Source organism: Argentina anserina, chromosome 6 (genome assembly GCF_933775445.1).
Source record: "Argentina anserina chromosome 6, drPotAnse1.1, whole genome shotgun sequence".
NCBI classification, from domain to species: domain Eukaryota; kingdom Viridiplantae; phylum Streptophyta; class Magnoliopsida; order Rosales; family Rosaceae; genus Argentina; species Argentina anserina.
In genome coordinates, this window is record NC_065877.1 from 6,212,776 (window position 1) to 6,228,222 (window position 15,447).

The following is a 15,447-nucleotide window of genomic DNA, read 5'->3' on the forward strand; positions in this document are numbered from 1 at the left end:
TTGTTCTGCTGTTAAGAGTACTGCTGGACCTTGGCTGCAGTATCTACAGCCTTTGGCTCTTCGAAGTTCTAATAGTTGAGGTCAGGCAAACATTGCAAGCCCCTCCGACGAAACCTCGTCAAGTTCCTCTAGATTATGCATATAGATATATAGTTGCACAAAAGACATGCTACTATGCCTCAATTACGAGTCAATCAAGCACCACTAGCATCCTTTATTATTTTTTGGATTACAGATCGAAGAATCAGTTTACTATACGACACATCTATAAAAAAAATTGACAAATGGAATTACAAGATGAAATTCATAACATTCATGAAAACCATGACAAGAAGAAACCAGCAACCGCAGAGACATCCCCGCACTTTGTAAGAGTGATATTGCCGCTGGAAGTTTGATTAAGAGTACTATTTGTAGTTCTCAAAGGAAGTTTCAGCTTGCAGTGGATATTTTCTGGGCCATAGTTGTGAAACTTGATCGTGCCCAACCTGAGTTTCACCCGAAGAGCAAGCACTGTATCGATAGTGTAAATTCCGGCAGCAGTCTCCTTGTTAAACTCAGAAATCTCCTTTTCACCAAACTTCAACACCTGCTGCCCTCGAACAGTTATGTCACGCAGAAAGGTGGTGTTCTTGTGGCCTTGGTAAAACGGTACTGTCGTGTTAGGCAGAGTCACTAGGGCAAACCGCTTCTTTTGGTAGTTACCGATGACTCGGATGCGCCGGTAGCTGATGCCAAGCCTTTTGTTGGGGTTTCTGATGGTGAGGTTGAAGGCAAGGTTGTAGTGGAGGGTGCTGTTGGTGGTGATGTTGGTGAAACTGAACTGCGTGAGATGGGCATCAGTGATTGTGATTTTAGGGTTTCGGGGAAGGACAATAACCCAGATGAGGAAGATGCACAGGAGTGAGAAGAACAGCGAACCACAGCCGCTACAGGCACATGAACTTCTGGCTTCAGGCATTTCTAGCTGACCACTTAAAGAAAGAGAAGAAGGTTAGTTCTAGAGGAGAAATTAACAAACACTGCACTGTTTTTTCAAGTCTTGGAGGAAAACTTATGGCCAACAAGTTTCAATATGATATAGGACGTTCATTGACTTGAGAAATTATAATTCGAGTCAATTGTAGATAAACAAGCCAAGCCAACCTGGACTGGGCATATCTTACCTAGATAATCACATGCATTCACGACGACCTTGATTAAATTTTAAAGAGAATGCTAGCTATAACTACTTGCATTACACAGTTGAAGTTCCTTTTAATTAACATGTTGTCCAATTGTCCTCCTTCTAATGTAATATTTAAACTTTGTTAGGAATCAAGAAACCAAGAACACAAAAAACTGGGGAAATGACTTATATTGAATAAAACAGAAACTTGGCTTTATAAGCCTTACAAACTAACTTGAAAGATAAAATTGCAGCCCACCTATGATATGATCTAAAATATGGTAAAGTGCTAGAGGAAATATTCAAACCACTATCTACTTCCCTAACAAATATTGATTTATTCAACAGAAGCAAATCCTAACATAGATCCTGAAAAGTAGCAACCACTTTTTCTTCATGTAATATTTAAACTTGACCCTTTAAAATAAAATTTTGAAGAGCCACATTGTCTCTTCATTCTCAAGTATCAACGTCCATGTTAAATCATTTGATCATTAACCAAAAAGTTTTTCCATAATTCACGGATGAACTGCCTGAAGGCGTGAACCATCATATTTTTGGGATTGGTTTATAAACAATAATCTCATCACACTTAATTTACACAAATATTAGTAAAATATTCAAATGATAGTAATATTTATTCATAGAAGACACCTTATTTTGTGAATTACAGCATACTAAGTTCTGCCAAAATTATCTGGGGGGGGGGGGGGGGAATCATTTGTGTCGCCAGTCAATGTTAGATGACATAGCAATTGTGGGAGAGGAATAATGAAGGATTCAACTACTCTATATATTATATACCATATTCAATATCTCACATACAATATGGCCGTCATCGAGGTTATACGTCATATCTCATACGCCACGGATCTCCAATGGAGTTGTACAGTAGGTCTTACTTAATTTCTCTCCCCATCTATCTCTCTGTCGTTGAAATTTTTTAATGGAGGGACTATACTACTTTATATAATTTTTGTATGTTTTTTTTAGAATGATAATTTTGTATGATTTATAATTGTATATGGTGGAAAACTGGAAATCTACAACGTACTGCTGCAATACACGATTTATGATTGTATGATTTTGTGACTTTGGGAGTAGTTGCATTGGGTTAAACTGATGCAAGATGAGAAGGCCAGCATGCATTAGCCAATAGACACTCAATTAATTCGTAGATTTCGTTGTTCATTAAAATGATAGTATAAAAGATGTTAGAAACTAGTCAAACTACTACTTATGGTTCTAAAATTAAAGCAGCAGAAGACCCGCCGTGCCGGAGGTCGGTGTCCGCCTCAGGCTGCAATGCTGGCAACCCTCAAGGTACGTATATGGTCTATCACTGATGAGGCAACCGCAACTACAGTGCACAAATACACAACCCATAGTTAGTTATGATTTTGTTTTTAGCAGGCTACTCAAAGGTATCATACAAGAATTTAGTTTACAAATAACTCACTACTTAATTTGATAAAACAAATAAAAACCACAATTTACAAATAAGGACTAAATGATTGTAAGTTGTCACATGTCATAAAATATTTTACTTGTTAACCCCTCTTTGACCCATAGTGTTTGCTACTATTAATAGAGATGTTATCTGCTACTGTCGACTATAAAAACTAACTGATACTGTCGAGTTAAAAACTAGCTGCTACTGTCGACTTGGAAGACACCTGCTACTGTCAATTTGAAATGTACATGCTACTGTCGACTATAAATCTAACTGCTACTGTCGACTTGGAAGGTACATGCTACTGTCGACTATGAATCTAACTGTTATTGTCGACTTGGAATGTACCTACTACTGTCGACTATAAGTCTAGCTGTTACTGTCGACTGAGAAACTAACTGCTACTGTGGTTTTTAGTGAGTAAAATTCAAAATTTCAAAATTTCTCAAAACATATGGAATATGGTACTTAAATGAAAGCACATGACATAAAGAACAACTTTATATATTGGCTCACCTCCAAATTGTCCGTGGTTTGGCCGGAAAACTTAAATTTGCCGGAAAAAACTAAAAAATGAGGAGAGAGAAATTTGTTAGATATATGAGTGACATTTAATAATTTTCACGAAAATAAAGGTATTTTGGATATTTTTTATTTATTAATTAATCAGTTTTATTTTACTTATTATTTGAGCTTCAGCATATGTTCTAATTTATATAAGATATATAAAAAAATGAGTTTTTAGTTTATTCAAATGTGTTCTAAGTAATTTTCTATTTTGTTTTTAAAAATAACATGTTTTTCTTCACTTTTGTGCGTATTATTTGTATCATCAATTAACTTGTCCAAATGATGAAAGTGCTTAAATCAAACTCACCATTTCGCAACGAGTCCCCCTATCGCACGAGCGACATTTCTATGATACAGCCGCACAAGACACTGACGATACAATTATCCATGACACAGTCGTCGCACATCTTGATCCGATCTCTCTCTTTCGGTAGATTACAAATTATGTCTCTACGGAAATTTTGATGCTACAATGTTACATGCACAAATATATATATAGACTCATGCCCTCCTGTCCTAGCTCCTCTCTACATTTATATATAGTCCACCTTCAAGAGACATGCAATGACTCATTCAGAAATCGAGTTCAAGACAGCTTGAAGGCAAGCTAGGACTCGTTCATCCAATTTCTTTTAGAGAGAGTATATATGTTATTATTTGTTGGCGTGAATCATGCTCCGTGAATCACGGAGGGGGTTGTGAGATAGTGGATTGTGGGATAGTGGGATAGTGGGTGATGCTTTCTCATTATATATATAGCACATCAATATGTATAGATTGATTAAGAAAGTTTAATATAGTTTTTCACTTGGTATCAGAGCTTGCTCTGTTTTTCTGGGATTTTTGTTTTTTCTGGGTTCGGTACCTTCTGTTATTGATAAGATACATGCCAGATACATCACTTGTTCTTGGAGGAATCAGTTGCATTTTTTGAAGGAGGACACAAGATTGGTATCGTGGGTCGTACATGCAGTGGGAAGTCTACTCTCATAGGAGCTTTATTTCCCTCCCGTGAACTTCCGCCGTCGCCTCGTGTTCCCCTGCTGCAACTCCAAGTCAAGTCCCGCACCTCCCTCAATCTGGTCCCGGTCCTCACCGCCGCTGGTTAACCATCCACACAATCTGGTACGGCACGTGGCAGCCCCCTCCTGGAGACCGTCCAGCTCTACACCAACCAGACCGGCCGGAACAAGTCCCGCGCCTACCTCAGCCACGTTCACCTCCGGCGAATTCTCCTGCGAAACCGGCGACTTCTCCTGCGAAACCGGCGACTTCTCCACCAAAACCCTCAGCTGCCGCCGCACCAAACCGCACCAAACAACCCGGACCACCTTGATCTGCAGTGGTGGAGCTCGCTCTCTCCGTCGTCGGTCGCTCCCCAACGTCACCCCTCGGTGTCGACAGCTTCGCATCATCGTCGTCGACATCTCTATAGTGTTGATTTTGCAAGACGAGCCTTAATAAAGGAGAATCGAAGATGTTCTTGTAATTGCAGGCATGATTCTGTAATTACCGGTGATATTGATCCTTCAACTCAGTCATCAAAAGTTGATTCTCCTGGGCGCTGCTTTTTCTCGTTCCTTCGGGTCCTTTCCAGCACCATCCGACCCGGACCAGCAGCACCCGACCCGACCCGGACCAGTAGCACCCGACCCGACCCGGACCAGTAGCACCCGACCCGACCCGGACCAGATTTGATAGTCTTGTGGCCGGTGCTAGTTCACCGACGGTGCACTTACACCCCAAACAAGTTTCTATCAGTTTTTTTTTGGTAACAATACCTACCGCATCCGTAGTTGGTCGTCACAAAATTGGTATGGCTTTCAATATTTCTAACTTTGTTGAGTGCTATACATGGATTATTGATTCGGGTGCATCTGATCATATGACTTATGACAAATCTTATTTTACCGTATTGTCTCCTCCACCCGTACCCTATGTTACTAATGCTAATGGTGAGGCATTTCCCGTATTAGGGAAAGGGTCCGTTCGTATTACCCCTACCATAGAGCTTCACAATGTGCTCTATGTACCTGCTTTATCTCATCATTTGATATTTGTTCCCCAATTGAACGCTGATGCTAAATGCTCTGTGACATTTTTTCCCATGTATGTGATATTCCAGGATCTTCTCACCGGGGAGTTAATTGGTCGGGGGTATCTGAGGGGCCGGTTGTTTCATCTGGATCAGACATATGCGGGGGAGAAACCAGGGGCCCAGTCTCGGACCGCCTTAATCTCCACTTCTGACAAGTTAAGTGAAGTTTGGTTATGGCATCGTCGTTTAGGGCATCCATCTTTTAGTGTTATGAAAAAATATATGCCTACTTTGTTCATTAGCGTTGATGAGTCACTTTTACGTTGTGAGACATGTGTTTTGAGTAAGAGTCATCGATCTACTTATTCCCCTAGTACTTCTAATAACCATCGTATTCCTTTTGAATTAATTCATTCTGATGTTTGGGGACCCTCCAAAGAATCTACTGTGTCAGGGATGCGTTATTATGTGTCATTTATTGATGATTGCACCCGTCTTTCATGGATTGTTCTCCTCAAAACTAAAGATGAGGTTTTTCCCGCTTTTCAAGCCTTCTATACCACTGTCCAAACACAATATAATGCCACCATTAGAGTTCTTCGTTCTGATAATGGGGGGGGAATATGTGAATCATGTCTTTCAGGAGTTTCTTAACACACACGGAATTGTTCATCAAACAACGTGTCCTTATACACCTGAGCAAAATGGAGTTTCTGAAAGGAAAAATCGTCACTTACTTGACATGGCTCGGTGTATTCTTTTTAGTGCCCATATGCCCAAATACCTTTGGGGTGATGCTGTCATAACTTCCGCCCACCTCATTAATCGTCTTCCCTCTCGTGTCCTTCAGGGAAAAGTTCCATATGAGGTGCTTGCATCTCATGTCTCCTTACCCTCTTTTCATAATCTTCCTGCTCGTGTTTTCGGTTGTGTTGTTTTTGTCCATCTTCCAAAACACCAGAGATCTAAGTTAGATGCCCGAGCCGTTAAATGTGTGTTTGTTGGGTATGGTGGACATCAGAAAGGGTACCGGTGCTATCATCCGCCTACCAGGAAGTACTATGTCACTATGGATGTTACGTTCTTTGAGGACATGAGCTATTTTTCCTCTTCTGATATTGTTCTTCAGGGGGAGAATTCATATTTTGAAGAGTTGTATCATGGAGAGGGGGAGATAAGTGAGCCAGTAGATATGGTGACAGGTTCTATTGAGATTACCAATGTGTCAGCTACACATGCACCACCGGATGATTCCGGCAGTGAAGTCACTCCAGAAATTCAGGTACCAGCAGATGACAACACAACTACCCCTCATGTTTCTACACCTGACCAATGCTCTCCTGGTACGGAAGATCACTCATTTGAGGTTAGTCATTCTATTTGGACTAATACTAATGAGGCTAATAGTAGACAATATGTCTTGCCAAATAGGTCTACTCGGGGTCAGCCAACAAAAAAGTATGAACCTACCCTTCAGGCTAAAACTAAGTATCATGTGGCAAATTTTATGTCTACCAAAAGATTGTCTAAGTCATATGAATCATTTGTGAATCAAATATCTACTGTATCAGTACCTAACAAAGTGCAGGATGCATTAAGAGATCCAAAATGGAGGAAAGCAATGGAAGAAGAGATGAAAGCATTACAAAAAAACAATACTTTGGATCTTGTATCTCCACCACACGGCAATAAGACTGTGGGATGTCGTTGGGTGTTTACAGTGAAGCATAATCCAGATGGGACAGTGAGCCGGTATAAAGCACGCCTAGTAGCAAAAGGGTTCACCCAGACATATGGCATAGACTATGATGAGACATTTGCACCTGTTGCAAAGATAAACACTATTCGGGTATTGCTCTCTTGTGCTGCTTGCTTAAACTGGCCACTTAGACAGTTTGATGTTAAGAATGCATTCCTTCATGGAGAACTTACAGAGGAAGTGTACATGGATCTCCCGCCGGGGTATGCGGCCGCTTCTCCAAATAACTCCGTATGCAGATTGAGAAAATCTTTGTATGGTCTTAAACAGTCACCTCGTGCTTGGTTTGGAAGATTCTCACAATTCATGAGGAAAATTGGCTATATGCAGAGTAATTCAGACCACACATTATTTCTTAAACACCAACAAGGGAAGGTAACAGCCCTAATCATATATGTTGACGATATGGTAGTTACTGGTAATGATACTATTGAAGTAGACAGATTACAAAAGCAGCTAGCCACAGAGTTTGAGATGAAGGACCTAGGTACACTCAAGTACTTCTTGGGCATTGAGGTAGCCCGAGGAAGTGATGGTATCTATATGTGTCAGAGAAAGTACGTCCTTGATCTACTAACGGAGACAGGTATGTTAGATTGCACTCCAATTGATACTCCTATTGAGCAGAACCATCGGTTAGCAGAGTACCCAGATCAAGTGCCCACTGACAAAACTCGCTATCAAAGGCTAGTTGGACGCCTGATTTATTTGTCACATACCAGGCCAGATGTTGCGTATGCAGTAAGTGTGGTGAGTCAGTTTATGCATAATCCAAGTGTGGATCACATGGATGCTGTTGTGAGGATTTTGAGATACTTGAAGTCAGCTCCAGGGAGAGGAGTAATGTTTTCTAATCACAACAATATCCTTGAGATTTGTGGCTTCACAGATGCAGACTGGGCTAGAAATATTACAGATCGGAGATCCACATCAGGGTATTTTACCTTTGTTGGAGGTAATCTTGTTACATGGAGGAGTAAGAAACAAAATGTGGTAGCTCGATCTAGTGCTGAAGCAGAATACAGAGGTATGGCTCAGGGAGTGTGCGAATTGTTATGGCTTAGAAGTCTGCTACAAGATTTAGGTATTAACCCTCAATGTACTATGCAGCTGTACTGTGACAATAAGGCAGCTATTGATATCTCCCAGAATCCTGTGCAACATGATCGTACAAAACATGTGGAAGTTGATTGTCATTTTATAAAGGAGAAACTAGACGCAAAAATCATCAGTTTTCCTTTTGTTCCTACAGAATAGCAACTTGCCGATATGCTCACAAAGGGAGTGTCTAAAAAGGTCTTTTATGATTCACTTAGCAAGTTGGGCATGGTTGATATGTATGCGCCAACTTGAGGGGGAGTGTTGGCGTGAATCACGGAGGGGGTTGTGAGATAGTGGATTATGGGATAGTGGGATAGTGGGTGATGCTTTCTCATTATATATATAGCACATCAATATGTATAGATTGATTAAGAAAGTTTAATATAGTTTTTCACTTTATTATAAGCACCGATGAAAAACTCAAAGCTATACTATAGTCAGTGTAGTGTCAATGCTGGAGCAAAAATCGTTAGTGTTGATGCTGTCAATGCATTAGATCTCACAGATCTCTCCTCATAAGTCAATGTCCGCAGGGCCGGCTGTGTCAAAAATACCTCAAGGCAAAAAAAAAATTAGAGGTCTTTAAACTGCAGTCCTCTTATTTGTCTTTTTTAGTCATACATTTGAAACTATGGAATCACGAGGTGCCCGTGGTGAATGTGCAGTGGAGATGACATAACTATAATGAGGTCACTTATGCGGGAGGCATATCCGCACTTCTTATGACACTCAGTTAATTTCGAGAACAAAATTTCTTTAAGGGGGTAGAGTGTGAGCCCCTGTAAATTTTTTTTCTTTTCGGCATTGTTGTCACATTAACCGACATTTTTTTTTGAGATGTCAAATTTTTTGTTTATCGTTTTTGTGTTAAAATAGGTGTCGTCACGAGCGTGGAGGTATTCACAGAATATTTTTCCAACGCTCGGTTATTTTTCTATGTATTTACGAAGTTTATGATTGCTTAAGTCGCATTTTCAAATATTACACTTTTTACATTTTTAAATCTCAGCCCTTAATCTCCATCATTTGATCTCCGTCGTTGAATTTAAAGTAAAAAGAGAGCGTAGAGTGAGCTCTCCCACACACAAACTTCTCTCACATTTTTTTTCCATCTCTTTTTTCTTTCTTCTTCTCTCTCCGTCACTTTTTGAAACAGATAAACCTAGAGACTGCGACCTTTGACCGGTTGCGCTTCCGCAATCCGGCCACTTCAGGGATTGCCACCACCGCCATTCTCTCCTCCTCGACGAGCTCTACATAACCCGGTCATAACATTTGAGATTTGAACCGATCTCTGTCCCTTCGAAATTGGAGGGCCTTATTTTTAGAGGCCTCAGGCGCAGACCTGCTTCGCCTTGCCCCAGGGCCAGCCTAGAATGTTGGCTCTTGTTATCCCGGTTGTTTCATAACTTCTTTCTGGTCAACTGTAATGTACCGGCCACCAATAACAGAGAAATTATCTGGTATATCAGTGTGCCGATAAATCAAGTAATTGTAGCGTACAAAGGTAGACTATAGTTTTGTTCAATGCAGAAGGAGATCGAGTAGTCTCAACTAGCTAGCTCAACTATATTCACCATGAAGTTAAACCTCGCAATCATACTAGATACTTAATTAATGCATGCTCTGCAACTAATTACGACTTTAAACATTAATATATTGTAGATGAACACTGGATTTGGCATTAAAACTCGCAGAGACTGATCGAGAGACCACTATGAGTGCTAGACCAAGGCAGCAAAGTTGACCCTAGATTTCTTCAACAACCTCAAGCTCCCATGGCTGCACTTCTGTTGCTGCATGCATATTTTACACACTATTTTTTTGCGTGGACCAAAATGCCCCAGATTTGGAACTTGTAAGACCTTTTTCCTTTTACTGGTTTAATAGAGTAATTATTATGTGTACCCGTCACACCACGTGACACTAGCATGTTGTGTACCCAGTCAATCATAATACGCCATGGTATAATTAACATGCACATGGTGAAAATGACAAAAGTTTATTTATGTATAAGAACTAATCAGAAACAATCACAGTAAAAATGAACCAATAACATGAAGGAAGTACGCTACGTGGGATATGTGACAGGTATATATAATAATTTCTCGTTTAATATATCAATATATAACAACTAGCATTAGCAGTGCGTGGTTATATATATATATATATATATATATATATATATATATATATATATACATATGTTTTACGCCAGAACAAACAAAGAAATTATTATTTATTTTTCATTGATCGTACTGCTTCCATTAATCCCATTATTTATTTAAAAATGGGATTTAGAAAAGAGTTCGTACGTAGTACAACCTCAGGACCCTTTCAAAAAAAAAACATAATTAAGGGCATAGTAGTCGTAGTTTATTATTACATATGACAATTGGAAATTCACGTTCAGACATGAAGGTAATTACACAAAAACAAGATATGTTCCAATTTCGCTACATATATATATATATATATAGAGCAAAATAGCCAAGTACTCTCCAGTCTCAACTGCGCAACAACCTTTGATTCATACTCTCGACGTCACCTAAGACGCCGCAGCAGCCGCAGCAGCAGCAACAAGTCAGAACAGTAACACTGCAGAAAGAAAAAGAAAACCAGAATTACATGTGTTGAATTTGGAATATAACACAAGTTACCATCAGATCGAATCAGTTTTAAAATAAATACTGCGTTTGTATCTGATCATATCATCAAAATATGTTTTACCAAACTCACCAGGTAACAATAAGGGCCCATACAGAACCTAGGACAAACTCGATGATCCAACAACACATCTCTCTCCTTTTATTTCACAGAAAATCTATGCAACTTATGTGTCTAATGGAACAATGGATGCAAAGTCCAACGCTCCTCCATATATTTATACTCGAATGAATATTAGGTCTAATGGCAAGCTCAAAGGTTGTTCTCATCTACTTGTACGTATTCGCATTATAAAATCCATCTAGAAACGCTTACATCAGGGGCTATACGTCAACCCATTCATCCCATATATAATGACTTTGGTAAACGCTTATACACTAATGGCTAATGCAACAATAGTCGAAAAAAAAAGGCGCCAATTGTGGATAATGAAAAAAATTAAAACTTGCGCAATGTGGAAGCAACTCATAGTTGCAATACGAATGAAGTCTATATTATATATCCTTTACGTTGATTTTTCAAACACCCACTTCTGCATTAGGTGGAAATGATTAACATAAAGTCTTTCATATAAATGCAAGCCGGCGAAGGCCATTAGGTTATGTTTCTTCATTACATGACAAAGCCTCAAAGCATTGACCAAATCGATCACTTGATCAATAAGAATGTGAATGAGGATTTTACAAGTGTTTCAAGCCTCTTTTTCCGATTAGGATCGCAAACACAGAATTACAACCAAAACCCTCGTCTACATCCCCCTCCATGTTGATCAAACCGGTAAGGTCTAAAAGGCTGAGAGAGGGAGGTAGCTGAGAAGACTGATACGTACGTAAAATTAGGAACACAGTAACCCGAATGAGCTAAATCTTCAGTCATAAATTTGAAGCATGGGTAGTGTAACGTACACACAGAAGCGAATATCCAGAGCTTGATCTATCTATTTATCCAAGGTCAACGCGAGCAACCAGAGAGGACATAGATTAACAATTTGGAGTCTCCTTCAATAAAAACCGGCTGATTGGAGTGAATTGAGAGATGGAGAATACCGTCATGCAAAGTTTTACTTTCAGCAGAATCCAAAAACTAATTAACCCGTAAACTTAATGTGATGGAGTTGGAGAAAGACACTACAAGAAATATGGTCTGAGGGGACAACTAACAAATGTCCCATTTGATACCTATAGGGACACATATATGTCTCTATTGAGCTACAGAGACATTTAACACATATGTACCTTTTGCTAGTGTTCCTATTATTAACTTGGGCATATAATTTATATGCCCCAAATATAAGTAGGTCACATAGTATCTCAAACCACAAACTAGATTACAAATGGTAATGTGTATATACACTACACCAATTTGGGACACTTATATGTGCCTATTCACTTAATTTTTACTACCTTTTGATCCTGGTCCCTATAGTGTGGAGTAATTGCCCGTCAAAATTACATATATATATATATATCATAACAATATATATACTATTGTAAATATTAATCACAAAAATTCATTACTGTATATATTTTCCATTGAAACCAGATATTCACCAAGACATCAACAAAATCTAAAACACAATATTTACATTCTCAAAACAACTATACAATTAACCACCTCAATTGTACACAAGCCTATGTTCTTGAAACTAATCTAACTAAACTTTGATACTTGAATCTAACCACTTCAGAATTACTCGCCCCATACCTCTACTGCTCCCACTCCAGAAGTCATACCTCTACTGCTCCCACTCCAGAAGTATTTGCTCCCATACTAGAATCTGCTCCAGTGGTACTTCACCTCTCCTAGAACAGCCAAACATTCTTGATAAGCTTATTGATATATACAAAAAAAAATAGAACGAGGAAATTACAATAATTAATACAATGCTTTGAGAAATGCTTCTAAACTTCATAAACAAAAATCACCAAACTTAAAAAACGAACAGTATGACTTACATATTGGTTTATGAAATGATGGGGGCACCCTAACCCGTTGTATGGTTTACGTTTAGCAAGAATATTCATATCCACAGAAGCACTGAGACTGAGACTGAAACAAAATATTGAAAGCAAGAACATAAGTAAAGCCACATATTATTAAATGATAAAGACAACAACAAAGATTACCACATGAGCACTTGCCATTTTTTTCATAACTTCAACGAGTTTAATCTCACACTTAATCTGCAGACTTATCAAACATACGTCTATGAGTCAGGTGGTAGATACATACCTATAATAACATTAAATTACAATATCAAAAATAGAATATATGATAGGCGCAAAAGCACCTACAAAAATACCCTATTATCAAATCAATTATATCAATGTAATAAATGGAAAATATGGGTCATTACCCATAGAAGATTGGTGAAACTAAGACTTAAAAACACAAACAGATGCGTAAACCAGAAATCTGACAGACTCGACCTAGGCGTGGAAACCTAATTAATTAGCTAATCTAGACTCAACCAAAAATTACGAAATTAAATAAACACTAACCAGACACAGTGACAGACTACCACACAAATTTGGAGGGTATTCAGAATTGGTTTGATTGGTGAACAAAAATAAATAAGACAGAAGTACTGCTAAAACATAATATTAAAAAGTAAATATGGATGTAGATATGAGAAAAACAATAGCTAGGAACTTCTCTCCACCACTAGATATGCTTCAATCACCCTAAAACAATGTCAATAATTATAGATGAATGCACTCATAGTTAAGCCAATGTCGTTAGGTCATTAACCGTATTACGTTCTCTTACTTGTCATGTTAAGCGAACTGTCGATATCGACTTAACTATATTCTCAATTAATTTATCTATGAAATATCGAAATCTAGACCAAAATAATTAAAATCATGAAGTTCTAAGAACGTTTGAGTAACAACAAAGAATCTAAGGTCAATTTTGGTAGTCTTAGATTACTAAGGAATCACTTCACACAAATACCTACAAATAACTTGTTATCTCTCATAGAATAAGCAACGATATGTCAGTCATATACATATTCAAGATAATAAAACTCTAAAACATGCATCAAAGTATCGACCTAATGAGACGTGCAATAGAATTATCAATGAACAATCAGTGAAGAAATTCTCATCTAAAATTATATAAATCAATTAGAGTTTGAAATCGAAGACATATCTAGAGCTTTGATTAGCCCCTAACTATCAAGGAATTTAGTTACACATAATCTTGAATAAAAGCATCAAAGAATACATGAGAGATGAATTAAAGGAGAAGAGACCGAACTTCCTTTTTCTTGTGGAGGCTTGATGAGATTTTAGCACCTTGAGGATATGTGAGTTGTAGCTTGAGGAGATTGAAGGTGACTTCGCTTCGGCTCTCCATATCCGTCTTCTCCCATTTCTCTTATCTTCTCTCTATTTTTTCTTCCCCCCCTCTCTCTCTTTCTCTTGGTTGGTTGTGGAAAAATGGTGTGTATGGAGATGGTCGTGATGAAAGTTTTTATAGAGGAGAATGGTGGTGGAAAAAGTAGAAAAAGTGAGAAATAATGATGTAATGAGTGTGGTGAGTGATCATGGAAGGAAGTGGGTGAAAAAGGAGGAAATGAGTGATCATGGAAAGAAGTGGGTGATCATGGAGGAAGTGGATGATTGCTAGGTAATGATGGAACTAGAGGTGATGATTACACCCAAAATCAAATTAGATTTTTGCATAATATAGGTGTGGATTTTTAGACAATGAGGAGCCATGATTTTGTGAGAAAGAGAGAAAAATGGTGTGGTTAAATCTCAACTAAAAAGATGAGATCTAGATGTGATAAAACAATGTGTTGCTCATTCCTTACTCCATAAAATTAGCCCAAAAATGCATGGCACCACCACTTTTGGTGGTGCTCAGAAAATTACCGGAATTTCACATTTTTTCTCTTCTTGTCAAGATATTTGAGTTATGAATTAGATTTCCATCTCTTTCTTCTCTCTTATTCTTTATTCCACTTCCAAGTACCTAAAAACAAATAATGTTAAGTAAAAATATAAAAACATAACAAAATAGCTAAGTAAAAGGAATAATTAACACAATAAAAGTCACATAAATATGTTACTATCAATATAATAATGTAATAACCCACCTCAGTGATCTTAAACTTTGAGCAGAACAGACCATATCTATACCATGTTAAGGTGAAGTTATAACGCAAAGCCATTTCCTGAATCAATTGTCTGAAGCAAAATCATTGGGCACTCAAATTAGTAAGCTCACAAACGTACATGCTTAATTAAAGCGGTTCAATTGAAATTTTTTTTCCATAAGTATGACATGTTAAATAAACGGTGAATAAAATCATAGCGTTTCTAATATGAGGTTTTCTTCATTAATTGCATTCAAAGGCTAAAAAAAGTTACATTGACTTAGCAAAAGCTGATGTAGAACACTTAACATGAAAGAAATGGTAGGTAATGGCAGCAACAATCATTTTAACAAATTTCGAAGGATGTAACCTTACCGAATTTATCTATGAATTGCAATGTTAGCTTAAAGGTATTGAAGTAACAAGCTTCATAATCTATAGTGGTACAAATAAAGACTACGAGAATTAAATTTTTTTTGGCAGAGCCAATTGGTTTGTAGAGAAAGATGAGAAATACCTTACAATTAATTGTTCCTATAGAAGCTGAGGGAGAGCTGCTACATATAGTTGACCACCTTTTGTACAC

The 15,447-nt window shown here is 38.1% G+C and overlaps 1 protein-coding gene and 1 long non-coding RNA gene across 2 annotated transcripts; both read right to left on the bottom strand.

Annotated features, from left to right (window-relative positions):
- Positions 1–165: 165 nt before the first annotated feature.
- On the bottom strand, positions 166–1,140 carry LOC126799969 (NDR1/HIN1-like protein 10). The gene has a single exon (XM_050527229.1). It carries the CDS (start codon positions 959–961, stop codon positions 314–316), a length of 648 nt encoding a protein of 215 aa, XP_050383186.1. The 5' UTR covers positions 962–1,140; the 3' UTR covers positions 166–313.
- A 9,170-nt stretch (positions 1,141–10,310) lies between these two features.
- Positions 10,311–10,968, bottom strand: LOC126800134 (uncharacterized). Its single transcript, XR_007672686.1, has 2 exons — positions 10,829–10,968; positions 10,311–10,687 (listed from the first exon to the last, which is right to left on the bottom strand). It is a non-coding gene; the product is annotated as an uncharacterized LOC126800134 (long non-coding RNA).
- Positions 10,969–15,447: the final 4,479 nt, after the last annotated feature.

Coding starts and splice junctions, on each gene's coding strand:
- LOC126799969 (XM_050527229.1), bottom strand. CDS start 961: ATGCCTGAAGCCAGAAGTTCATGTGCCTGTAGCGGCTGTGGTTCGCTG.